Raw genomic sequence first — 26,555 nt, forward strand, 5'->3', positions numbered from 1 at the left:
AGAGGAAGAAGACTAATATATATATATATATATATATATATATATATATATATATATATATATATATATATATATATATATATATATATATATATATATATATATATATATATATATATATATATATATATATATATATATATATATATATATATATATATATATATATATATATATATATATATATATATATATATATATATAATTTATTTATTTATTTATATATGTATGGCAAAAATATTGATTGGGGGATGCAATACAAAACCCACATGAGGTATAACAACAGAAGATGTCTATTCTGAGTATCCTATTGCGTAATTATTCTGCATGCATTTACATGATGTCATACAAAAGGGAGGGTTGCGTCATCTGAGGGCCAGGATTCAAATCAATTATGGAGACATCGACATCACATCAGGAGAAAAAAAAAACATGTACACCTCTGTGATGATTTGTAGTCACTATTTGTCATCTTGACATCCCCACGCGACAAGGCATGCTTTAAAACTTTCCACTCCGCTTGCTCTTTGTTGCCAGTGTTATGCTGATATTGTTTCTTGAAAAAGACACAAGATATTTTACTTAATTTTTCCTCCCTCAAGACAAACCGCAACTCCGATGCAGCCACGTAGCCAAAAAAAACAAAAAACTGCAGTTTAACCATCTCATCTGTGAAGAGAAAAAAAAAGAGAAGCCATGACCATGGATAATCCTCAGCAGAGCGTTCTATATTTAGCTCCCACCATCACTGTCTGCACAGTCTTACTTGAGTTGGTTGCCTATTTTGTGTTCCTTTGGCGAACATTTTTGTCTTTGTGGTTGTTCGTTGAATTGGTTTTCCTAGAAAAGAAGCGGGAACGGTTTAGTAAACATGAAAGCAAAAAAACACGTGAAATTGTATTTGCGGCGTTTCCACAAATAATGACCCCCAATATTTAAAATATATTATGTTTTTATGAGGTTAAGCTTTTTAAATTAACAAAGACAAATTGTAATATGCCTTAAAAAGGGTTTAAAAAAAGTCTGACTTACATTGGTCCAACTGGCTCATCATCTTTGAAATGAAGGAATGAAAAGAGAACAAAAGGACACAAACGTTAGATAAAATTGCTAAATGAATATATTGATTATTCCAAATCTAGAACACCAACTTTTCACAGGTAGCTATTTCACAGAGGCATAAAAAAAGATGAGAAAAATCGACTTAGAGACACTCTAAAGTTGGTCAATATGGGCCACCGAATCAGTCAAGCGTGAACGTTTTTCTGAGAGAACAGATTGCTTTAAATGGTGGTGTGACACAGCCGTGCACTCAAATCACACCAGTCAAGAGGCGTTCTATGCACAAACTGTGTCAAATTAAAAGGAAACATTTGAGAGTGAGATTTCTTGGAAGGTCTAGAGTAGAGCTACACGTCTACATTAGCATGGTTAAAAAGGCCAGCAGTAACATATTGTCTAAGTAGTGGAATTTGACATTACTTCAATAGACCCTTAAAGCTACCACAAATCTAATTTTAACCCTTGGGGTTTTGCGATTCAATTTCAGACTTGGTCTATTTGAAGGAGGCTTACAGATGCTTCATTTGAAACCGCCTTTTAATTATAACCGGCAATATCACAGAGAATTTTTGAAAAGCCCCCACCCAAAAATACACAGATGAGCTATTGTGACCGATTTGGCACGTTAACAAAGAATTTTTGTTTTAGCTTCCTGTCGCACCATCATGCTTTTATGATTTCCCTACTGCCTGACAGAGAGTCTCTGTATTTACTGCTGATTGAGAATATAGTATCATGTGTCTGAGTAGTCATACATTTTATTTTCAATTATCAGTGCATTATTTAGATTGAAGGGTGTATTTTAACGATTGTTAAAGGAAATAACTCATCTTTCAGACCAAGAGTGCAAGCCAGATGGGTTAAAAGTGGTAGACACTATACAATTATTATAAAGTTGCTAGATTGTGACTCAATCATTGAGCCAACACAAAATAAGACATCCATCAGTGCATTGCAACTAAATTTAATTTAATTTCGCCTGATTGTGAGGTTGTTGCTTCATGTACTCCGTCACTCCTGAATTTACATCGCTGAACTAATTGTTTATTTTATACATAGACAACCAACAAAATTCAAGCAAATCCCTAGTACACAATTCCGTGACCGGATGTTTGGTCGCTGGTCTCTTGGTCGCCGGTCTTTTGGTCGCCGGTCAAATGTACTTAGATATTAAACAGTACTTAGATATTAAACAATACTTACATATTAAACAATACTTAGATATTAAACAGTACTTAGATATTAAACAATACTTACATATTAAACAATACTTAGATATTAAACAGCACTTAGATATTAAACTCTCTCTTAGCTTTAAACTCTCTCTCTTAGATATTAAACTCTCTCTCTTAGATACTAAACTCTCTCTCTTAGATACTAAACTCTCTCTCTTAGATACTAAACTCTCTCTTAGATATTAAACTCTCTCTCTTAGATATTAAACTCTCTCTCTTAGATATTAAACTCTCTCTCAGAATATACTTTTGAGAGCTGGCTTCAACAGTAAACTCTCTGTCACCATTAGACCGGCGACCAAAAGACCAGCGACCTAACCTCCCAGCACACACTAGTCAACTGAATTGAATATGGTAGAAATGGATCCTTAAAAGTGGGCATCGGTCCATGTGGTGGCATTCAAAAGGTGGTTGGCGTTTGGCGAACGGGTGCAAATGTGTCACCTGGCAGCCACATGCAGTTACCAAGTCTCAGATTGGCAGTGCTACAGCAGCATTCCATGGCGTTAATATGAAGCAGCATAGAACAGCAGTGATGTCGTTAGTCATCGAACACAGTACTGCAATCAATTATGGTAGTACATATTTTTGCATATGCCACCATTTTCTCACCTCCTATGCATACGCCACACAAGCTGTATTTACTATACTGCCTCTGCAAGCACATGACAACCGATTTTTACTGTGTGACAGTCATGACCACAAGCATTTTAGTTTGAAATCATATCTCCAAGAGAATTTTGTTTTAATTTTAAAAAAGTGATCACACAGTAAAAATCTCAAGCATCTAGATTTGTAACACAGGATAGAAATGCAAGTCTCTGCCTCAGAGCCCTTGGCCATGGTGCATGAGAAGTGTTCAAATACAGCATGTCATAAAGCACACAGATAGGGGGCCAAAACCAGCAGGAATCAGGGATGCTAAAAAGAGATTTTAGAGAGGCTGTGCCTGGTGAACTGAGAGTCCTCACTGCTGATTTGAATGGCATAAACATGGCAAATATAATCCACCTTAATCATTTCATTTTTTTTCCAGTGGATGAAACCAACTGGAGGCCATCCACATACTGCGCTTAAGCTGCGAATGGATTTATGCCGGCATTTATTTTTAAATTCAACTAAAGCATTTTATGATTATTTTGCATTGCATAATATGAATACATTCAATTAAAAGAGGAAACACACTTGTCAACTATCGACATCCCAAAACAGAATTGATAATGTAGGATAGGGATCCGCCTACTTTAGTATAACATGATATAATCTGGCAACCTGTCTTTTTGTTGGCTGCCAAGCACATATTTTAAAGATTAATATGACACATTTGTAGATGTGGTCTACTTATATTACTGTTAATATTCATCATAACATTGCAATACGACCACATGCATATTCTTTTACTAACTGCGATTGAGTGCATTAGGAAAAGAGGAACTTCTGAAATTGAGATAAAACATAGCTATTTAATATTCCTTTCACATTTGCCTGAGTAAGTCTTTGTTTCCTTTAAAACAACAAATGCAAGATGTACCAAGAAGCTCTTGTTTGCGCTGTATTAGAGTGTTTGGTTGCCCCGCTGTGATCCATAATGACAGCAAGGCCTGTCACGGTTGTGTTTTAGTATAATGAGGCCATAGTTGTATGTTGAATTTTGAAGGCAATGAAGTCACATGAGATAAGGTATGATGCAACCTTTGTTGAGACGGTGATGCGTTTGGAGTTTAGAGACAAGTGGCCACCTCTTCCAGGTGATTTGTGTTCCACCAGAAAGAACCACAGTTCAATATTAATATCAAATTAACTGGTCAGTAATATATTGAGAAACGATAGCAAGTAAAAATCAGTTCTGTTCTTTTATGTTTGAATAGGAATCATTTGGTGGTGGATGAATAAAACTGTGCAATCTTGGTTGCCTCAAGCATTTGGTGCAAGGATGAGCGTGTTGATACAAAGTTGTTTTCGCAGGCGGTGTTTACCTGCCTGTTTACAGTATATCTGCCCACGATGAAACCCATTTTGTGCGATGCAGCAATACAAAAGGCTTCAAAGGCGAGCCATCTAAAGCTTTTTTTGTTTTGTTTACCCACCAGAGCTTTTGAAAAAACCTAATTTTACATTGTGAGAAGAATGGTGAAATTCTAACTCAGTGGGGTAGGGCCATATTCACCGTTTTTGGGGCAATGGACTGTAGGCATCTTAAAACAACTAATTTAAAATTAAAAATAAATAAACATTTCTAGGACCATGCAGAATTTCTCACTTACCACCCATTTAGAAAATGGCGCCATTTGGAAAGGAGTAGGGAGGGAAGAATAGTAACCGATTCAGTTACACATCTGCATCATGTACAGTAAATGATCAACACCATTGTTACTATTGCTGTCATTCAAAAAGGTTAGTAACTGCTCAAAAAGGTTTGTTCTTCTATTTTTTAGCTAATGTGAATCCCGAAATGTCATATTAGCATTTTCCATGAGGTAGTAATCGCTGTTCCCGTTTTGAGGCAAAATGGCTGTCCACATTTGAGTTTAACTAAGCAGGGTAGACACATACCAACAATAGGTAAAACATCGAGCATTTTCTCCTTTTTATGTCGTAATTCATCAGAAACAAATACTTAATTTGTCTATCGATTGAGGTGTTTTTAAAGTGATTTTTACGATTCAATATGTTTGGTGAACATATGGACGAACAATCCAAATGTTTAACGTTTTCAATATTTACAATGACCAATCCTGAAAAAAGACAGTAAAAGCGGTATATGAATAACCTGCATTGGGTCAATGTTGTGTACCTTTGGGGAACAATGAAAACATATAATTATTAGTTTAAAATTTGCTTTTCAGTCATTTGAATGAACTCTTCATATCCTTTGTGATAACTCCACAGATTAATTTGTGATTTCTTATTGAATATGCACCAAAAAGCAAAAACTACAGTCAGAAATAAAACTTTCAGTTAGTAAAGGCTTGTATTCGCTTACCATCAATAATGTCATCCGGCCTCTTGCGTTTCTCGTACACAACGATAATAACTACGAGAATGATAATTTCCGCAAGCACGCCCAGGAATGGCCAAAGAGGTGCAAGATGGCTTCGCACCCGTAGGATGGTAATTTCGGCAGTGGTACCAATGGTGTTGGTCGCATTGCACTCATACTTCCCAGGATCTGTATTTAAATCCAAATTGATGACATTCAACTCAGTGTAGTTGTCTCGATTGGTGATGAAGAAGCGCCCAGTGGAATTGTCGATTTCCTGAAAGGTTTAAATTGCTGAGTTAATATCAGAAGTACTTTTTGCTCAACATTATGTATTTAAAAAATATATCCAAATGTCATACTATAGAAGACGTCCCATCCATTTTCCTCCATGTCCAGGTGGGATGTGGATACCCAACTGACTTACAGTACATTGTTGCATTTTCCACCTCATTTTTATTTTCACTTCGTTTGTGGCCAGTGATAACAGGTTTTGCTGTGACAAGAAAGAAAAGTGTCTGGTTAGCTAAGCGAGGAAAAGTATAGCATGAAGTATTAACAAGATCAAGAGTTACCGATATTATCGCCCGTTATGTTTCTATGTTTCCACAAAGTTTAAAGACATCATAGATGACATTATAATCCACAGCATACAATATGAATAGTTCAGTAGCCATTCTTTCATCTTAATCTGCGGTCAGTACACAACTTGGATTGGATTGGATACGCGAAATTATTGAAGTCTTACTTAGCTACATCAAATCAGACATTTTCTTAACACCATACTGTCATGATGAGAGGTAAGGGATGAGTGAGGTATTAAAGCTTCCAGATGTTCCAATTGGAAAAACTATAGTAAATTCCACAAAGGACAATGCAAATTGAAAGAGAAAAAAAAATGTTAAAATTCATGAGCACTAGAAAAATGTCTATTCAAGACCAGCAGTATCACAAAGGGCAAAGTCACAAATATCTGCCAATAGAACAGGTTAGACACTTCATTTGACTCTGTGCATTGAAGGCTGTGGTGCTAATCCGCCAAAATTACAATAATTCCTTCCATGCAATTAAGCGGGATAAGACCCAGAGTGATCTTTTTTTTCAGATGCATTGAGGGTGGGGTGGGGGGTACCAAACTGGATCGTGGACATCACCCCCACTCTAATTATGGAGCCCACGTGGTGCCTTGGCAGGGGAGTGGCCAAGCTCATTTGCGACTTATCCCTGGCCTGTATTATGTCAACAAGTGATAGCACGCAGACAACTGTGTGAAATTGTGCCAGAGCAGCAAAATCTTCCATGTTACACTCCTCCGATTAATAGGGTTTGCCAGACAAAAATGTAGACGGGATAAAGTATTTAGACAACAAGATATGCATTGGGCGATTGAGACACAGTTTAATTAAATCCGCTGTTGGCACCATGCAATCTGTTCTGCTTGTAAATATATGCAGGTTTGTCCGATTGTCCAAATGTTTCTGATCAGCACTTGTGTTGTTATTTCAATTAGCTTGTTTCCAGCAGAAATAATAATTTAATGGCATTAATGAATTACAAGGGCTCTTCCGTTATAAACCTGGAAGTGGCTTCTGAACAAATACACTATGCTATCGGTGCATGTTTAAAATCCCATACGTATTAGATCATTTAACTTACACTTATTAGCCTACTAAAATAGTACATTTTGTCACATATTTTTCCAGCTTGCAATATGTTGGCATTAGAAATGCCATCCTAATAGACATTACCATTCATCTGTTGAGCCCCACCATGTCTCTAATGTTTGTTATTAGTTAGAATATATTTATTATGACCCAGGTTGCATATAGCCTTACAAACTAACCAGAGGAACTTTCAATTCCTTACGTAGTTATGATCAACATCGGCTTTATAAAAGAGTAAATATCATTAGCATTCAGCAGCGGTAGAGTTTTTTGAGATACCAAGTGTGCGGTAGTGGTGAGCTTAGGATCGCAGACAATATACTCCCATGCTGCAACAGAGATGGCTGGGACAGGATTCACAGCCTTAATCCTACAACATCACAGAAGCCTCCATCTGTTGCCTCGAGAGCTGAATCCTGCAAGGATGAGTGTGCCAAGGACACTGTAGGCGAGGGATCTCAGCAAGTGGCTGCCAAGAAGCATAGTGCAAAGCTGCCGAGCATAACAGCAGGCTGACTACCTAGGTCACAAATAATTGCAAACACCTTGCGATATTTAAAAAGACCATTTTTTGAAATGTAAAAAAAATAAACGAAAAAATCCTATTAATACTCAGGCACTAGCTTTATCTATTGTGATCCTAACATAGGACAAACGCATAGAATCTGTGTCCAGTTAAAAGGCTGACTATTTTTTGGGGGGCAAGGAAACATAGCGAACTTCAATAGTCACTGGCCTGCAGCCCTGGTGTCGGCCAGGAGACTTCACTTGAACGGACACGAGTCCCGTCAGCTCTCAAGCCAGTAAAAAGTGGAACACACACACACACACATGCTCATCACCCGCATTACACAATCAGGCAGCGCTCTAAGACAACCGCAGAAAAAAAAGAGGCAGGGCATGCTCAGTATGCAATCCAGCCATGCCACAGCAAATTGGCTTATGTACCACACACAGGCAAGCTTCTCTTGAACAGGGTCTTCACTTGCCATTTCTCTAGTAAGAATCCTTATTCAAGGTGACGGCTTCGCTGTTAGCTTGTGTGAAACAACACAAGTTCTCTTGAGTGGTTTGATTTTCTAGACACTGTTGTCATAATTATATACTGTTTTAATCAGCCCTTTGAATAGGCAGTTTTACAATTGTAAAATCACACAAGGTTCTCTTGTAGTGGCCCTAGAACTGCCATGTAGTTTTCCTGTCCAATTTGTGAAGACTGTCATCTGAGCGAAAAGGCAACAGTGACAACAGCCTTGGGAGGCTTTCATGTCATAACCGTTGCACAGGATGTGTCCAACATCTTTCTCAACAAAGAGTCACTTCACATAGCCTCAGATTGCTAACTTTTCTAGAACATCTTTTATCCTACCAAAGCTTAGTAGTGAACCATCAATGACCTATCCATTCAACCATTCATTTGCCATATCGTTTTCATTAGAGTAACGTTTAATGACTTATCACAATTTAATCATATGGCAGCATGTCAAAGGCAGCAATTGAAGCCAAGGTGTTTGGCTGTTGTTCAATAGGTCACAGAGTGTGAATGGCTAGTAGGAAAGAAAGGATAAATGTATTACATCGTTATCTCTTGGGGTGCAGTAATAATACCTTACAAGTCCTGATGTGTTTTGGGATTTTTTTTTTAATAGCACAAGTTGTAACTTTAAGTTACAACTTTTTTACTACATTAGCATAGGTTCGTGACAACTGGAGTGTTCTGCCTTGATTACCCGTTCGGGTTATGTTACTACTGTCGGAAAAGAAGGATCCTTCATCGTTTAACGTTTATTTGTATGTATTTGTGCACTGTAAATGAATAGCCACAATATCAACGCCAGTGATATTTATACTTGATTGGCCTGAGAGGCATTTGTGTCATTTAGCTGACAGTTTCACTGATGTACCACAAGAATCTTACCTTTTACTTCAATCGTAGCATTTGCATTTGGAGCCATTTCAAATGTGTATACACACATGTATTCCCCAGAATCATCAGCCCTTGGTTTAACAATTCTGAAACGAGAGGATACGATTCCATATTTAAAAGCTATTAGTCACTCAAACTATCAAACAGAACTGCTAATTTGTTCAGACTTCAACAGTTAGGCCCATAGGACTGAAGAGCACGTAGTCAACAGAGTGTTGGCATGATACTGAGATATAGTAGCGCCGCAGCAGGATTCTACGCAGAGGGGAACCATAGGCATATTAGCTGTAATCTTCCTTGTATCAGTGATACAATGTGACAAGGAAGTGACCAATTGGTTTATTCTTGTGGCGAGGGAGAATCTGTGGTTTGTCTAAAGGGGTAATGGTGGCTTTGTGCTTCACTGGAGAACCTTGGTGTTACTCCAAAGTTACAATGAATTAGAATAAATACACGACACATTTTTTTTCACTTTGTGAGAAAAGTTCAATATCAGTCCAGATATTGCTTTAGGGCGGTTACATTTTTGGGGGGTGCGGCCAACATGTGACATACGTATGCAGTAAAATTGTTGTGGGGGTTTACAAAGCCATATCAAAACTTTAGGTCTCCTGCTAGAAAGCCAAGACTTCCGATATGTTTTGTACCGATCCTTACCTGTATGTTGTGCTCCGCTGTTCGCTTCGTGTATTAGCAATCTCGCGTCCATTCTTCACCCAGAAACTCTCTGTGTGGGGGTTATGGGCAGTGGTAAGGTTGCAATGTATACTAACAGGTACCACAGGGGAGTCCAATGTCAGGATGATTTGATCAGAGGCATTGATCTTTGGTTCTGCAAGAAAGAGATGGCCCAGGCTTAATAAAGAAAGTCCACTGTTGGAATGACATATTTATGGAAGGCTAGCTGCGGTGTAAATGCCCAGTCTCAAACAATTTTAAGAAACAACGCCAAATATACATAGCAAATAATATTGAGACTAGACTGACATTCAACATGACTCATGCGCGGCCCTCTAAATGACAGATCACTGGTCATCACGAGACAAATCATTTTTCAAGGACATTCAGGGCAACGTGTCCTCTGCTAAGACTTGAGTGGGCTGCTTGTTTTCAGAGAGGACCAGCCTCAGAGGGCATGGAAGATCCATGGGGGAGGAGTAAGGACCTTTGTGTCATGATGCTACTGATTCCACGAGCCAGTAGGCAAAAGATGACTAGCTAGTGACTTCTATTAGCATTTATGGCACGGTCTTCGTGCACAGTTATAGGGAACGCACTCTTCTTCCTCCCACGCTTCTCCCCCCACCAAGCTTGTTCTATTAATAGCATGTTGAAGACATGCGCACAGACACAACATGAGGTACATAAATTAACATTTGGCTAACTCGGCACAGTGGTCCACAGGCAATTCACACAGAAGGTTGTTATAAGGACGCCCTGTCAATCTCACTAGCCAGCATGTTGAAGATTTTATGTCAGTGAAAAGCTTCACAAATCTATTTTACATAATGCTTGTCCCCCCTTGGTGCATTGGAACCTTTTCACGTTGATTGGCCAAAAGGAAAGGTACAACCTGGACTAGTCGGGAATCAGAGGTCACATGTAGACGAAACAATACGATTTCAGCGCGATGGTTACAACTACATCAATTCAACAAAATGTTTGAGGCCATTATGCTACAGTACTGTGAATGACTTGCCTTTCATAGGATTGTGGTTTCGTATTTTTAGTATTTAGAATCCAGGCCCATTACAAGATTATTAAACCATATTAGCGGATCCTACTTTGTGTATATGACACTAAAGTGATGTGAAGCACAGAATGTGCCTCACGGAAGTTAATTGAAGAGGCCCTTCACTCAAGAAATGTCAGACCGTGTTCTCGTATATAACGCTCATCCACTTTTGATGAAAAAAGGTTGTAAAAGGCCTTTAGTGTAATGTCACGCAGTAGCCCCACCTTTCCATCCTGTATCTTTGTCAATGGTGCTACAATTACGATTTTTTCTGGAATTAGCTTGTGTGTGCATAGGAAAAATTATTTAATGACCTCAACTAATACCTCTCAACTAAACATTTTTTATTAAGTGACTTTTTGTTTGAAATGTAGAAATGACACAAAAAGGGGGACAGTCCAGGTTAGGCATTTTGGAGACAAAGCCAGCGAGACGACTTCGCAAAGGAGAGTGTTGAGTGGAAAAGGATGATTTTGTTGTATCGACGACCCCTTACGAGACAAGCCAAACAAGTAGTAGTAATAGTAGCATATCAACTAGTACCATGGCAATTGCCCTTATTTGTCCGAAGGCTAAACGTAGTTCTAACACTTTTGAAGCCTCTCAGGGAGAGGCTCATGGTGACTACAGCATTCCATGCCTCTCTGTGCTCCAGTGGGATGAGCAGCTAAGTATGCATAGATTAAAAAAGGTCCACTCGCCTTTTAGTTTGTTTGACTGTATGTGTGCACAGAGCAGATGGTGTAAAGGCCCATAATGTCATTACTGATTCAAAGTCACACACTTACTGCCTGAGACAGTTTCTCTATGCTTAGACAAATCCAGCGAGACTGATTCATGGAAATGAAATACATCTCCGAAGGAAAAGCAAAATCAGACACCCAATGGGCTCTGATCTTTTTATTGGATCGCCACCAAATAAAATAAAAAAATGAATCAAAGTCTTTTAAGTACCTTCAAAGTGGCACCAACAAAAACACAACTCCATTTTGTAACTGTGCAGTAGTCACTAATTCCAAATGCTCCTCCTCATAAACAAAACAAAAAAATCAACAATTTATCACATTGTCATTTTTCAAAGCATGCTGTACTTACTCTGTAGCACCGAAATAGTGGCCTGGGCCCGAATCCAGGTTATAGCAGGGTTTTGTCGCAGGGAATTTCGCTTGGGGTCATTGCTCGCTCGGCACTCGTAAGTTCCAGAGTCCTCCAGCGTGAGGCGTGTGATACCTAGCACACTAACACCATTGGCACCATAGGCCGTGTTGATGGACACTCTGTGCTTGCGGGCTCCATCCCACAGCTGCTTGAAGGAGTCTGCTCGGTTGATCTCGGAATACCACCATTGGATTTCGGGGGTGGGGTTACCCAACACGTCACAGTAGAGCTCAAAGGTGTCCCCCGTAAGCTTGGTCTCAGACATCGGGGACTTCACAAACCCAGCTGAAGAGAAAAGGTTGAGAAGAGTTAGAAAAGATGAGGCCAGGGGATAGAGAAATAAATTCAAGGTGATTAGAGCACATCTTAGAAAATGTCAGTCTCGTTTTAAACACGCTTGACAATGTGGTCGATACACTTTCAATACACAGACTGCAATACAAAAAGAGCACATTGACTTTTAAGTGTTTACTCTAAATATATACCAGAATGGAAAAAAGGAGCATAACTTCATTTCATCAGTCTTGTCAGGTTCCCTGAAGTCTGTTCGTCAGAGGCCCTTGTTGACTGCACTTGTCAACAATCATTCTGAGTCTTTGACGTGTTGTTGTGGCAATCACTGGCACCACTTTCACTTGACCTCAATAACAGGGAACATCTAAGGCACATCTAAAACTTAATTTTGTTGTTTTTGGGAGTGATATAAACAGTCTATATATTTTTTTATATATTGAATTACTTTCTTTGTACAATGAAATTGAAAATCAGTCACATACTAACAGCATTTCACAGAAAATGCCACACATTGGTGAAGGGGAAACAGCATGATGTTAATCTTCTTTAATCCCAAACTGATATTGCTGTGACAGCAAAAATGAGGTCAATCATGATTCAGTTGAAATAGCTGAACATATTTCCTTCAAAAATTCATTTGAAGAACAGTAAAACAATGACGTTCTCCATCTATACCGTCAGTGAATGACTGGCCTTTTGGAATTCAATCAGTCGGTGGTATTCATCTTTACCTTAAGTACCACCTCCTTATCTGGTCAATGGGAAATACTATAGCAATTTAGAATAAAGAGACCCCCAGTGAGATTGTCAAAATTTCAAATGTGCCTATGTGCTAATATTCTTTACACTCTAGTTCCACAACAGTAGTCAGCCCAACAACACAGTGACAGCCCTCATTACCCTAATCTAATGACAAATCACATGGATCACAGATACTCTTCTCAGCCTCTCCTGAAGCCTGAAAACTCTAAATTAAAAAAAAGAAACAGCCATAACTTTATCCTTGATCAGTAAAGGAAATTGGACCAAAGATGCAATTACACTGCTATGCTGAACCAGCTAAGTGAAGTTGTCAACTATATTTAACTAAAACATGATTTTTACTGAATGCTGTTTTTAGCATTTTTATGGTTTTCCAATCATTACATAGTCCCAAAATTTCGACTTCTACCTTAAAAATGGCTCCTATAAAAGACAACCAGTAATAAAAAATTCTAATGAGACATTTGTAGTACTTTTAGAAGTTTCCGAGTTCCTTTTCCAACAAACCTTTGCTGTGTTAATCAGTGATAGTCATGTGTCCTAAAATCATGATCAAATTGCTAATCTTACACATATTTTTTTTTAAAACTAGCTTATCAGAGGTTCAAACCCACTACTCTAGATTCTAGAACTGCACTACAAATGATTGACATGTCAACAATGTCCAAACCAATTTATCTAATAGCATTATAGTGGTAGGGGATCATTGTTGCACATTTTATTGACTTATGTCATACAGAACTTCACCAACATAACTTCACAAAGTCAAAGGTCTTGTGTAATATGGATTTCTTGCCCCTTTGGGGCTCATTGGTTCCCCTTTTGCTGACTTGAAGGAAAAGCTGCAATAACACCTCCTGATGCTCTCATTTCACTTCAGCCTTGTACACCTCCCAAAGTATGCTTCCCCCAGATAATGGGGGTAATTGTTCATTTTTACTTACATCTTAGATTTCCACCCCTCCATTCTTTCTCTCTACTACTTGTCAAAGGACTGCTTGAGTTCTCAGTTGATGGCCACTTCCTCTCAGCCAAAGAAAAAACTCTACCAAGCAAATGCCAACTCCAGCAGAGATTGGTCCTATCTGTAAGGCACAGGTACTCTACTTGTGCTATATAGTTTTCATTTTATTTGTTCTATTTTTATTTTTTTGTCATTTGGCTTCAGTTGATTTGGAAAAGCAGTCTCCCTCCCCCAAACTTGTGAAATCTGTCATCTGGTTAGTTGACTAGAACAGAATGTAAACAGCCCAGCCAAAATTTTAACATAGTTAACAATACATGACTTTTTACTTGGTAGCCATAGTAACAGTTCAGTTGCCTAAAACATGCTCATGACTCATAGCCAGATGGAAATGAATTGGATAGAAAAGAGGATGAAATTGTGAAGATAATTTAGCTGGAATAAAAAAAAAAACTGTCGGAGAATATTTGCCGCTACAATCCAAGCTTCTATGTGTGATGCCTCCAGTTATGCATAGTAATTACCATTTGTCTCTTTTCTCTGCAAACATCTGCTTCCATCAAACTCACAACCGAATTCCCTAGGGTGAAACCAAGTCTAATACAGCCTACATTTGTAAAAGCTGAATTTCAATTTGACACATTTATTATTCCTTTTTTTTAACTAAAATAGCATGTATACATCAGATACTAAGCAATAGTGGTGATTTGAAAGGTAGCCATCAATTCTTAGAACGCATAATATCATAAAATGAGGGAATAAAAAAGTTAATTAAATGTGGTTCAAGGTGACGGCCCGAGGAAAAAAGATTGCCGGTCATAATTGGTATTCAGCAGAGGAGAATTAACACACAGAACTAACTACAGACAACAATCATCAAATGAGTACAACTGATGCTGTTTTCAAGGTACTGACCAAGAGCAGGTGGTACTCATTCATGTCAAAGCATCACTGGAGTGTACAGCTACTACTACTGTAAACAAACTCTTTTACTAAACTACCATTTTATTTGTGAAGGAAAAAAAATGTTAAACGTAACATTGAAAGAACCAAACTTAATTTTTTTTTTTTTTTTTTTTTGCAAGACTTTAGTACACGCAGACTTCATCATCTTGAGTGTGTATAGTTCAGGACCCCACTAGAGCTAATACTGTATTTGAGTTAAACTATCATCTTACAAGGAATATAAGAAGGGGATCACAATGCGAGTCGAAGCTAAAGAAGTAGAAGCGCAAAAAGAGAGGAGTCGTTAAGCGTTAAAACGTTACTCCACTCATGTCGATATAAAAGAGATGTCCCCCGAGAGGCTGCATCAAGCAGCACACTAGTGCCGTGCAGCCAGAATGAGTCAGCTGCCTGCCTACAACCTGGATCCCCATCTGCACTCCCACAAGGCAGACAGAGAGAGCAGCGAGTAGGAAAACCCCCTAAGGACCACTGAACTGGTCACATGCAAGGAAGCAGCGTGTGCCTGCGTATGTAAGCATGTGCAGGATAGTGTAGCCGGGTACATCTGTATCGTACCTGCATGGTGCGGTGATAGATTTAGCACTTTTAAGATATGAAATCTGTCGCTACTTAGTGACATGATTTTTTAGGTTTTAAATGTGAAAAATATCAATATTTAGAATGTATAACCCATATTGGATGTCATGTACTGCCCAGCTAGGACATCGTATAGGACAATGTATCATCTATATCAACAGAACTCTTTCTCATGTATTGATTGGTATATTATTTTTTTCATTGTGCTATTATAGTCCATTGGCCTTATTGTAATGAGTATTCAGGAGAGCTTGTCGCTTTCATCACTAAGATACCAAACTGTCAGAATGAGCAACTATTTCTATTTGTATAGTCATCATAAATGTTTGTGCCAACCTTTTATGATGGTACTGCCCAAAACATTAGAGGCTTACTGAAGGGACATCACACATCAATGTCATACTGTGAGCAGTTTAAAGCTCTTTCAAAATGTCAGGGATTATTTTTCTATGTCACAACTGATCAGCTGTTTTATGAGTCTTTTTTTACTCGTACTGTTATTGTCAACATAGTTATTATATACTTGTATGTAGATTGGAGAATGGAGCAATGATTAGGTTAAAACTACGTTCTAGTTAGTACTACAGTATGAGGATGCACCATGACCAAAAATCGGGCCCAATAATTGTCATGTAATTTTCAGAGGAGCCAAATCGGGTGAAAAAGATTGGGTTTTAAAAATGTACTCATTTACTTTAAATTTTAAAGGATACAAAGAAAAAAAAATCCCAAAGTACAGCGATTTTGCAACAAGACACAAAAATATATACGTTTCATGCTAACCAAAATTGTTAGGATTTCTCTCTTTGTGTGTTAAAACCACTATTGCTTAATATATCTAACACAAAAGGATAGTTTTATTCAACTAAAAAATATATTTTCATGTTTTTTTTCCTAATACTTAGACTTGGATGGCAAATCCTCCAAATCAGGCCACTTGGATTTGGGTCCAAACATGTGATCTGGAAATCCCTAGTACAGTTTTATAGTCATAATCACAATTTAACCAGCATGGTAGCATTGTGGAAAAAAATTAAAAGCCAGAGGAGAATGCAAGTACATTTTTAAATTTAATCCTTTCGATGCACACTGATCTTATGTGATGTGAGATAAGATTATTTTTAACCTTATTGTATCGAGTAGCCAGGACAGACGCCTGTACCGTACATATGTCATATTTTTGGTATAATCCACCAAAGTGCCTTTACTTGGTACCACAATTTGGTAGATGGTATTACAGTACATGCATTTTTTATCTTTACAAGGAGACAGAATACTTGTGCACTTCTACTAACAACAAGCATAATAATAAGTATTGAAAAATTAAAATATTAGTCAAAAAGAAGACATTGGTATCATTGAAAAGGCAGAACTGACTTGGCTTTTTCACCCCGATACCGCCAGAGTGTTTTTTTTTTTTTGCCTTTCTACACTTTGTGGCATTACAGCACACCTTATTTAATGGCACAGTGGGGGAGCCAAGTGACAGTTTCACGGTTATTTACAAATTCAAATAATACTCTGCCCGTATGTTGTCATTTGAATCGCACAGAGCCGAAGTAACAGTGTAATGAGATTTAAATCCCAGTAACCCTTGCTGGGTAGGCACGCTCTAATCTGGCCCTGTAATCACAACCGCTAAACGTGTCCTTTATTGTCTTTGGGAAGGTCAAATTTGGAGTAGTACTGTTGGATTTTCCTTGAGCCCAAATTTGTATCTTTTGCCAATAGCATTTTAAAAAACGTGATTCTGTTACTAAACTTGAGATTGTAATCACATATGTAGCATTTAGTCTCTGTTCTTACACCATTGGCATTATGTCTAACAAGCACTGTAGTAGCACAAGATGAGGCTGGACATGCCTTGAATGTCAAACGTGTTAACCTTGTGAGTTAGCTTTAGCGGATGTGTCGTTGTCATGATCATTAAGTACGGTAGCTATGTAGCCAATGGTGGTTATTGTACAAAAATGTTGTCTGAACCGTACGTATGAACAGCCATCGTTAAACAACTGGTTAGCTACTAATTTCCATCACTACCAAAGACAGACTTGACCTTTCTTTGCGTGATCTGCATATTTAGATTCTTTGAGCCACCATATATTATTCTAAAACTTGCGTTTTTATTGCTTTTAACATTTTGGATTTCTATCTCTATGTATATACAGTCGATATTGATCTAGATGTAAAAACAACAAAGCACATATATAGTATAATATTTCATCATAGCTCACTTTACACAGTTGTGTGTTGGTGTCTGCCTGTTAGGTGTATTTGCGTTCAATGTGAGTCCATATCAGGTTTCACAATGAGCAAGAATGACTTGGTCGAAGGACTGGCTCGAGGCCCACAGCATATTTTCCAGATTCACAAATGGACCCTTTGTCCAGAGCGTATGCAAGAAACACGATAATGGACAAGTTGCTTCTTCGTCTCATAGCCTTATTGATTGGATCGAATGCAGCTTTATTATGCTACTCTTAAAATGGCAAACTCCACCTTACTTGATTGCAAAGCTTGGCTGAAAAAAATACCAAAAAGTGTTACTTATTGACAAATTGCTTCTTATCATGTTCCCGTGGGCGCATCCTTTTTTACACCTTTCTTCGTACACAAATAGTCAGAACCATGGTTGCCTTTATTACTTAACGGTAGTACTAAACGCTGCAAGAATGGGTTGTGTGTGCCATTAGTACTCTGGTTCACACTGTGTTTGTGAAATAAGAAATGAAGCTATTATAATAGGTGAGATTTATCAGTCTTAGCGGGATGTCATGTTGGAAGCATCCGAGTGGATGTCATCACAGTAGCTTTAGCTCTACCCACAATCTGGTGCTACACTATACGCTTTTAATTTATGGTATATCTACTGCTTTAAAATATTACAAAAGAGAATAATATTTCGGAATATTTTAGGCTTTATGTCAATTTCATTCTTCTTTTTTGTTACTTTTATTGGCACTTTGACGCTGTCTTATTCTTTTGTTTTATTTTTAACTATACAGCGCGCATTTTTTTTTCTTTTTCTGTCAGTTTTCTCTTTTTTTTTTTTTGCCAAAGTGTTGTCTCATAGCCTTCGTAGCTGGCAGCGACATCACAGATCTTGGCGAGGCGGCTGCAGCTGTGCACAAGGAGACCATCCATTAAGCGTTAATGGATTCACTTTCACAAAAGGACCTTAAACCCACGCCGCCGTGTCGTAGCGGTAAAAATAGAAATGGGGCAGAATGGCCAGGAGGGGTTGCACAGAGGGAACACTTTTCGCACTCATATCTTGTGCAGGAACTCGAGCGGCCACCTTTATCCGGACAAACGTGAGGTGAAAAAGAGCCACGGGTTCTCCCTGCGCTCTACCACCCATCCTCCTCCCTTACATCCGATGCAGTAGTCATTATTAGTCTACCTCCAGGCTGCGTTATTGAAGGAAACCTATCATTAAATAAAAATTAATGCCCCAATTAGCCCCAAACTTGGACGGTGTCAAATAATTTAGTGCCTTTCGGATGAATACTTCAAAATAAAGAGATGACTATACGATTATTGCATCATTCAGTGAATTGAATTTAAATTAAAAAAAATTAAAAATCCTTTACCCAGATCTCTTTCAGTTTCCTGTCCAAAATAAACAAATGGGTTAGAATAGTTTTCATGTATCAATGATTGGTTAAATGTCTCACACAATCCTAAAAGCTCTCCTAGGATGAAAAAAAAAACTGTTTTTCTGAGATAAGAATTTTTTTTTTTTTTTCTGTTGTGGTTTTGCGCTGATTTTCTTGTTTATCCACTCGGATACACTTAACATCAACATGGTATTTTCTTTAGTGCCGTGTTTGTTCAAGTGGGTCAAATTAAATCCTCTTTTAAATAGGACAATATAGGTGTATGTCAGCCCTTGTTGCACCACCCTAAAAATGTACCATTTTTATAACAATTGCATGGTGGGTGTCTGATTATCCCACAGAAAACCCAAGATGGGGTATTAGGCATTACATTTAAGCATCCACATTAACTCCCTCCTCTGGGTTTTTATTGTTGTGTTTTGCATACATGTAAGACTTAAAAAATTCTATGGTAGGATCATTTATTTTTGAGAAAACTGGTCGTTTTCGGGTTCTTTTTTTCCAGTTAAAGATATTATTAATCGACCACACTTCACTTTAGTTCCATTACTTTAACAGATGCCACAAAACATATTACGTATTTTCCAAAAAAAGGCATCTGGTTAATTCCATGATGAGTGATGTGGAGATTTAAGGTTGCTCAACTAATAACCTTAGAAAAAGTCTGTTTTAAATGCCAAAGTGTGTGATTGGCAAATAACCTATATATATCTTTTAAATGAGATCTATCCTAAAGATCTGTTTAACCTCAAGTTCAGAGCTGTGGTTAATTGCCACCTGATTGGAGTAAAGAAAAGGGAAACACATTTATTAGAAAGTGCAGACTTAATATTGTACTAAATGAGAATTCTGACATTGGAGGCTAGCAAAAACACTACACTGAACGAGCTAGCTGCATCTCCTGGTGACACCCTTACACAAATCTACTACATAATCTGTATGCTTGTGATTTTCATCCTAATTATTTGGCTCCCTGCCTCAAATAGGAAATATCCGCAAATTATTGTGGCTCCCAATAAACAGTAATTTAATTCCTTGTTGATGGTAATAGATTGACCCAAAACAATTAAAGTGAAGAATGGCTATTTTGCTTGGATTAATTTACAGTAGTCATACCTATAATATTCTCATCGATATATCTTCTTGTATGTTACAAAGTGTAAATATACTTAGTGTATATTCTTAACCACATAGCCATGATGCATATCATAGCCTTATCTAGCATACTATCCTAAACTACACTCTATTCTACTTGGGTTTTTAAAAAAGTGCATTTGAAAACACACTGTAGTATACTCTAAATAATTAAAATCACTTTAGTGCGGATGTACAAGTATAAATGTTTATTTAAGCCAAGAAGACTAAACTGACCGTTACTTTGAATGAACAAGGTGCATTCAACATCCACACAGTATTTCAAATGTAGATTTTAAAATGCCATCAATGGATTAAACGTAACCACAAAACCACTAGTTTACAGTATGGTGCCAAAACAATCCTTGAATTGCTTTGCCCCTGTACAAAAAAGAAAATACGTAAATTTGTTGTTGTTTCCTGAATATATTGCTATTTATTATTAATTTTTTTAAAATAAATAAATCCGCAAACCTGCATATGCCTATCCATTAACGTGTTGAGGTTTCAAGTAGAAGGGCGAGATTAAAAACAATATTTTTCTACTCCGACGGACCGGCACTAGGTAGCTCGCGGACCGGTACCGGTCCACGGGCCGGTGGTTGGGTACCACCGCTGTAGAGATCATGTTTGGATTCGCAATGGTGGTGAGACCCACGTTTTACAGTTCTATAGTTTTTTAAATGAACTGGCTCCAATACCATTTCACACCAAAAAAATGAGGCAAAACGTTTGCTAGTTTCGATCATTTGTAAGAAATTGTGAATATTGTTTTCAAATGAATTCATTATCCATACTGCTTACTCTCAGGATGTTCGCGGGGGTACCCGAGCATACCTCAAATGACTGTGAGCGGTAGTTGAACTGCTTGCCATCCAATAACAGTGAATGAGAAAATTAAAAAGTCAATGGATGACAGTCGTACTTGTACATTTCATTATTCTTTTAAGCACACTATGGTATTTCAAGTATAAACTTTAATTCAGGGACACAATAGCAACCATGTCTAGTTGTTTCACAGTTACTAGTTAACATGGGCGTTTCCATTTAGTACGAGATTATTCAGTCTGCTGCCAGGTCACCTATTTAGAATGAGTAAACCCGTTAACATGGTTGTAAAAGTATGGTAGCGTCATGAACTAACAGCTAGAGTGACTGCACCGTCGAGCTTGTTTTTTTTTATCTTAATAGGTTCAAGTAGGCCTACAAAAACATGTTCATTGAAAACTTGAGCATCCAGTTTACCAATTAGCAATGTGAAATTGTGAGAAATGTTCTAAAAAGATGCACGCAATTATTGATCCAACATTGCCCCAAAGGCCACATCTGGAATCATCGGGAAGCCAGTTAATCTGGGAACTACTTGAACTGCAGTACCGGTAATTAAAGTAGGTTTCACAAACACATGGGGCGAGTCTTTCAATCTTGGGTGTGAAAACATAGCAAACCTTGTTAGGAACTGTATGTCCAAACACTGGGAGGTGGGGGGGTGGAATAGACGCGGTCATGTGATATAACGTAGAAGACAGCTTAGGTAGAGCGCTAAGAAAATGCATTAAAGAACAGCCTGGAGAAATAACTGTTAATAGTCATTTTGAAATGTTGGAGATGTTTAACCTGCGTCTTCGGGTCTAATGCAGTGCGGTAGAGCCCAAATCCTCTTAAAGTCACTTTGCCCCCTCCTATTAATTATAGTGTGTATGCATCAGTCACGCCATAGGTCACATCTGTTTTTTCCCCCGCCTTGTTCATCAGATTATAATTTTTTTCTATCTTCTTACCCTTTTGAGCCGTGACGAAAGGCGACATCAAGTTGCCCAAAAGCACCAGGAGCAACATCACTGCACCAGGACGCATCCCGTCGTGGTCTCTCTCTCGGCCCCCCCAAAAAATGCAAAGGGAGGGTAAAGGGAAGGAGGTGGGAAATGGATAATCTTATGTCAATCACCAGCCCGACTAATGATGATAATAATAATGATGTTGGTGGTGGTGGAGGAGGAGGAGGTCAAAAAATGCGCGCAGCATGGCAGCAGATTCCTTGATTTATGGTTGCAGGATTGGAGAGGGAGGAGGGTAGCCGATGGGTGGTTCCCTTCTTTGGAAAAGGAAGGCGATGAATGGTGTGGAAGCGGCCGGCGGCTCTCAGGGATGCCGATGTGCGGCCATCGGCGGCGGAGAAGCCTCGTCGGATTGCAGAGGAGGATGGATAGAGAGAGGGAGGGACGCAGGGAGGGAGGGAGGGAGGGATGGGGGTGTCAGAGTGTAGTTGAGAAGATTCAAAGATGCGCACGTCCATGCGCATTAGCGCTCCTCGTCTCAGGACTTTAAAAGTCTGCGTAATTGCGCATGGATAGCCACCATTCCATTTTCAAGCACCGTCGAGCTTGTTGTTTATTTCACAGAGAGTGGTGCCAGGTGTCCCTCTTCCTCCTCCATCATCTTCCTCATGTTGTATTTTGAAGGGCGTGCGGGTTAGTGGCCACGTGACTTCCTCTACTTATGGCTCTACTCTCTCTCGTGCAATATTAATGCTGCAATCCGGTCGACAGAGATGATGAGGATGGCTATCTCCAAGGCACTCACGTCCATCTCAGTTATAACTGTGATAGGCAGAAACACTCTGGCATTTTTGTACGGTTATTCGTTGAATGTAATCGCTAAAGGTGTTCTGTAGCTGCTTGTGCAAGCATATCTCCTTGGGAAAAAAATCAACATGGCCTCCTGTTTAATCCCCTCCCTGCCCTTATTAAATCTTGGCCGCTATATTGGCGCCCTCGTGCGGTTATCAAGGCTAAGTGCACCTTTAAAACAAAAAAAAACTTTACTGTAGAACCTATAACATGTCTTACTTATTAGCCTAACCCAGGGGTGGCCAACCCACGGCTCCCGAGCCGCATGTGGCTCTTTGCCCGGTTTCATGCGGCTCTTACATCCATATCAAAGTTTGTATTTGTGTTTTATTTTTATTTGCGTGTGCGCTTCGCTTGAGTTCAATACAGTATTTCCGTCCAATGCGCATGTGCTTGGGATGAAAATACCTCAAAGTTTCCCAGTAGGAGCACGGTCATTTGAGTAAACAATTTGTGTCAAGCTCGCTCTCAAAATGGAAGGGAAAAAATGCACAGCAAAACGAAAATATGAAGATGAACACAAGACGTTTTTAACAGAGTGGGAGAGCTCCCGTGAACCAGAAGCGACAATGAACGGCTTCTCGCACACAAAAAGTATCCCAAAGATCCAGCGTCGGCTGAAAAAGCCACACCCCCTGCGAGGCGGACCAATGGCGAGAGTACTCAGTCGGCAGCAGCCAATAGGAGAGCGAGGTGTACACCTACGTGGAGGGCGAACTAGTTCAAAGCCAGTCATAATAAATGACGGCTCACAAGGAGCGAATGTTGCGCAAAAATAGGCTCTGATTTTATGCCAGAAGTTTTATGCCACTAAGTAACATGCATAGTAAAAGAAAAACGCTATTGTAAATTATTATATTTTTGTTTGTGGACTTGGTTGAACTGAGAGTTTGTATGAGTGCACACAATGTTCATTTTTGATAATGACTGGCCTGTGCTGTTAGTACTGTAGGAGTCAATTTATGTCATTACTATGCTGGTGTGTGACATTTACAATAAATCTGGCTGAGCAAAGGTATGTGTGTGATGTGGCTCTTTGCGGTAACAAAGTAAAAAATGTGGCTCTTGGTCTCTGACTGGTTGGCCACCCCTGGCCTAACCCCTTGGACTGTAATGGACCATTGGTATTTTAATTCCCTGGTGAAAGTTCATTTACATTGTCTGTAGATAAAGTTACTTGCTTGGTCACTGAAGAAAATCATGGTTTAAAATCTTTATTCCAACCGACAAAGAAGATTTTTACCAATCTCGTATCTCAAAAGTGCGATCAGTTTTTTGCATTTAGGACCTGGAGAAGTTTCATTGGTCAAACTGTCCGCCAAGATCAGTTGGGATAAAATCCTGCTCCTATTACCCCACTTCATGGAATAGTTTGGAAAACTACTAACGCCAGTAAAGAGTGGACCACAGTCTCCATGCTTCAAGAAATGTAATCCTCACATGTCTTTGTGCTTGACTCTACAGCCCCGTTTTAGTTTGTTTAAAAGAATAACCCCACCTGAAACCTGGTCCTGGCCAATTGCCTGCGGAATTGTGAGCCCCTCCTTTGTTCGAAGCCAATCAGAGTGGAAGTGTGGCATGTTGCCCGAGGGGGAGAATTTAGGGCTGCCCGTATTAATCACGCATCACTTAGTTGTTGGCAATTTTTCCACAACGCAAAGACCCCCGTTTGTACTTTCCACAGCAACCGTCGTCATTTCTTGGGCCTGTCTATTATGGAAAGTCGACAGCAATGGCTTACCAGGCTTAAAAATGAACTTAGCAACAGTCCCCTTGTCTCCAATGTAGCCTTTGGGTTTATTCTCATGGGACTAGAGAAGCTGGTTGAGCTGGAGTTTGAGTGTCCTTGCATTCCGACCTGGAATGGCATGTTTTCGTCCGCCTTCTTCATCATCCCGGCCGTCATGGCTTTCACTTTGATGCTCATCATCCAGGGTTGCCGCTGCAGGGTGTTGCTGTCTAGCGTAGTCCCCGCCATAGTGTGGCTCATTTTGCTCTTCCTAGATGGACAGTATTTTGCTTGCGCTATGACAGACTGGGGGGGCAGGTTTGTACTTGTGGACAGGGCGCCTCCTCAAAAGTGGTGCGAGCCAATAAGTGATGGAGCCGTCTCTCGGCAAGAACTCATGCTGCGTTCACAGCAGCTCTTTGTTTTCTCTCAGGTGAGTGGACATTTTTTACTCTTTTTGTCTAGATCACAGGTGTCAAAGTGGCAGCCCTAGGGTCAAATCTGGCCCGTCGCATCACTTTTGTGCGGCCCGAGTAAATAAATCATGAGTGCCAACTTTTTGTTTTAGGATCAAATTTAAATGAAGATAATAGATGTATATTATATTTCCTGATTTTCCCCTTTTTAAATCAATAATTGCAATTTGTATCCATTAGTTTTGGGTGTTTTTAGGTTAAAAGCATTTTGTAAAATCTAAAAATAAATATATAAAAATATTTTCGGTTTTCCACTTTTATATTACATATAATTTAAAAAAATGTTTCTATTTGAAATGAAAAACAAATGGTTATTAAATGTTTTCCCTTACTAAGAAAAAAAGTTCAAATAAACAGTTTTATATCTATAAACAAAACCTGAATATTTGGGGCTTTTGATCCAGTTCTTATAATCCAATAAAAAAAAAATCTAAATATGATATATAAAATAGTCCGGCCCATAGAGAATCGGGCAATCCGATTGGCCGGGAGTTAACTGGTCCTTAAAGGCCGCTGTGGTTGCTGATTTTTGTTCCAACCAATTCGGCAAAAAAAAAGTAACCAATAAGGTTTTGTGGTGATTCTTAGTGCTTCCTGTGTTCCAACCATACGGAGACCCACCAGCCATTATATTTTCTTGTGTATAGGTTCTAGGCATAATCCTCCTCATTGTCATCTGCGTGGGCCTCGTCGTATACGTGGTCAGACAAAGTTGCCGACAAGAAGAGGAGGCGCTGCAAGAGGCCGACGTCGCGGAGCTCACCGTCCTCAGGATGAGCTCTCTGCGGACCAGAACCTCGTGAGATGCTTTATGATTAACTGCTCCCTTCAAAAGCTGTTTCTTAAAGACCAAACGTGGAATGTCAGTTAACAGTTTTTCCCAAGCAAAGCTCCCGAGGCTGTTTTACTCCCAAGACCTAAATTAAACATTCCTGTCCAGGAACTCAACTACTATAGCTCAATAATTTGGTGTCATTCAGCTGAAGAGAGAACTCTTGGTTATTTGAGTGCATTCGGAATGCTGCACAAACCAAAGACACAAACCTGTAATAGAATAACAGGTAAAAACAAGAACAATATTTATGTGGAAATAGCAGTACATTTCTCCACATTTTGTAGTGCCGTACCTGGTGACTTGTAAGTATAAGTGTCATAGGGATATTGCCTGTTCCAGTATTTAAATGTGTTTTTATATCGATTTTTTAAAATAAATGAAGTTATTTTTGTAATAGTTGCAGAGATTGTATACTTTATCGTAAGTTAGTTTCAGTATTTAGTTTACTATACATTCGGTATATAGAATAGGCTTGCCTGGGCGGCGGCATGTTTGAAGATTAGCTACCTGATGGTGTAGTGGTTCTTCCACCTGACTTTCGAGCGGGCAGTTTGGGTTTGATTCCCAGTCAGTGGTAGTATGATTGAGAGCGTGAGTGGTTGTTTGTTTCATTGTTCCCTGCAATGGGCTGGCAACCAATTCAGTGTATCGTTCCCCTACAGCCTGTAATTGGCTGGGATGGGCTCCAGTACCCCCTCCGCGATCCTTGAGAGGATAAGCGGTATAAAAAATGAATGAATTTGAAGTTGAAAACAATTTCAGAAAGACTTTTGGTATTCCTGAACCAATAACGTCTACATCAGGT

The 26,555-nt window shown here is 39.0% G+C and overlaps 1 protein-coding gene across 2 annotated transcripts; it reads right to left on the minus strand.

The window, feature by feature from the left end:
- Nucleotides 1-196: 196 nt before the first annotated feature.
- nptnb (neuroplastin b) lies at nt 197-22,534 on the minus strand. Of its 2 annotated transcripts, none has more exons than XM_077712869.1 (9): nt 21,862-22,534; nt 11,699-12,046; nt 9,526-9,700; nt 8,860-8,954; nt 5,640-5,773; nt 5,281-5,554; nt 1,033-1,042; nt 767-840; nt 197-669 (listed from the first exon to the last, which is right to left on the minus strand). In XM_077712869.1, exons 1-8 carry the CDS (start codon nt 21,935-21,937, stop codon nt 780-782), a joined length of 1,173 nt encoding a protein of 390 aa, XP_077568995.1. In that variant the 5' UTR covers nt 21,938-22,534; the 3' UTR covers nt 197-669; nt 767-779. The 2 variants fall into 2 exon arrangements, with proteins under 2 accessions (XP_077568995.1, XP_077568994.1); XM_077712868.1 differs by having other exon boundaries at nt 1,033-1,054; nt 21,862-22,533.
- Nucleotides 22,535-26,555: the final 4,021 nt, after the last annotated feature.

Source organism: Stigmatopora nigra, chromosome 3 (assembly GCF_051989575.1).
Source record: "Stigmatopora nigra isolate UIUO_SnigA chromosome 3, RoL_Snig_1.1, whole genome shotgun sequence".
Classification (NCBI taxonomy): domain Eukaryota; kingdom Metazoa; phylum Chordata; class Actinopteri; order Syngnathiformes; family Syngnathidae; genus Stigmatopora; species Stigmatopora nigra.

Excerpts from the sequence above, each read along its gene's own strand:
- nptnb (XM_077712868.1), bottom strand. The coding sequence starts at position 21,937 with ATGCGTCCTGGTGCAGTGATGTTGCTCCTGGTGCTTTTGGGCAACTTG. Across the intron at positions 8,955-9,525 it reads CAGCGGAGCACAACATACAG|AATTGTTAAACCAAGGGCTG; the intron begins GTAAGGATCGGT and ends CTCTCGTTTCAG. Across the intron at positions 841-1,032 it reads GATGAGCCAGTTGGACCAAT|GAAAACCAATTCAACGAACA; the intron begins GTAAGTCAGACT and ends CTTCTTTTCTAG.